This window comes from Penaeus monodon, chromosome 29, assembly GCF_015228065.2.
Source record: "Penaeus monodon isolate SGIC_2016 chromosome 29, NSTDA_Pmon_1, whole genome shotgun sequence".
In the NCBI taxonomy this organism is placed as follows: Eukaryota; Metazoa; Arthropoda; class Malacostraca; order Decapoda; family Penaeidae; genus Penaeus; species Penaeus monodon.
In genome coordinates this window covers 38,563,867-38,564,530 of record NC_051414.1, presented here as the reverse complement: position 1 = coordinate 38,564,530, position 664 = coordinate 38,563,867, and the positions used below count along the sequence as shown (strand labels likewise).

At 36.3% G+C, this 664-nt stretch overlaps 1 protein-coding gene across 1 annotated transcript in view; it reads right to left on the bottom strand.

The window, feature by feature from the left end:
• The window catches only part of LOC119592246 (sarcolemmal membrane-associated protein-like), a gene marked incomplete in the record, with an annotated part of 84,028 nt that continues 83,364 nt past the window's right edge, over positions 1-664 (bottom strand). Inside the window, 1 exon segment of the mRNA XM_037941082.1 lies at positions 1-227. Within this exon segment, the coding sequence (XP_037797010.1) occupies positions 114-227 (114 nt within the window).

Here is a 664-nt window from a genome sequence, read left to right as displayed (position 1 = left end):
ATGGCTATGGGATACATCATCAGGGACAATAACATAACAGGTTCTATCAACAGTTCTGGCATAGCGTCCATAACAAACCAAAGAACGGTGCTCGATAGACTGCAAGAGTGTCTTTAAGAGGGCGGGTTGAACTCTGTCGTGCCGGTCAAGGCAGAGAGGGTGTCATAGAACGCAGTGATGAAGCCCAAGATCAAGATGCACAGCGGCACCATGGATAGCGCCACAGCCTGTGGAAATGCACCGTTTGGTTCTCATTAGTTATTTAAATAAATGTATATTCTCTACAATACAATATTGTCACTTAGCTGGAAACATGTGTCTAAATAAAGTTATTTCTTTCCAATCATGAAATACATAAATATACACATACACACATTAGTTTTTATCATTACAGACAATTATGTCCACTTTATGAACTGGTTTACCTGAAATCAAACACCTTAATTTTGTAAATCATGTAATCATTACTCAGGAAAGCTCTTTGGTTAATTTTCGTTGCAGCAATTATTGCAGTCTTAGAAAACTCAAATTTTAAAAGGAAACCTAAATAGCCACTAGTGATTAACACCACCATCAATGGATCAATATTATCCCATTTTTACTAGAAAATTACAGGATAAATCAGATTGGGATATCCAGCATGCTAAATACTTAATTTCATTTT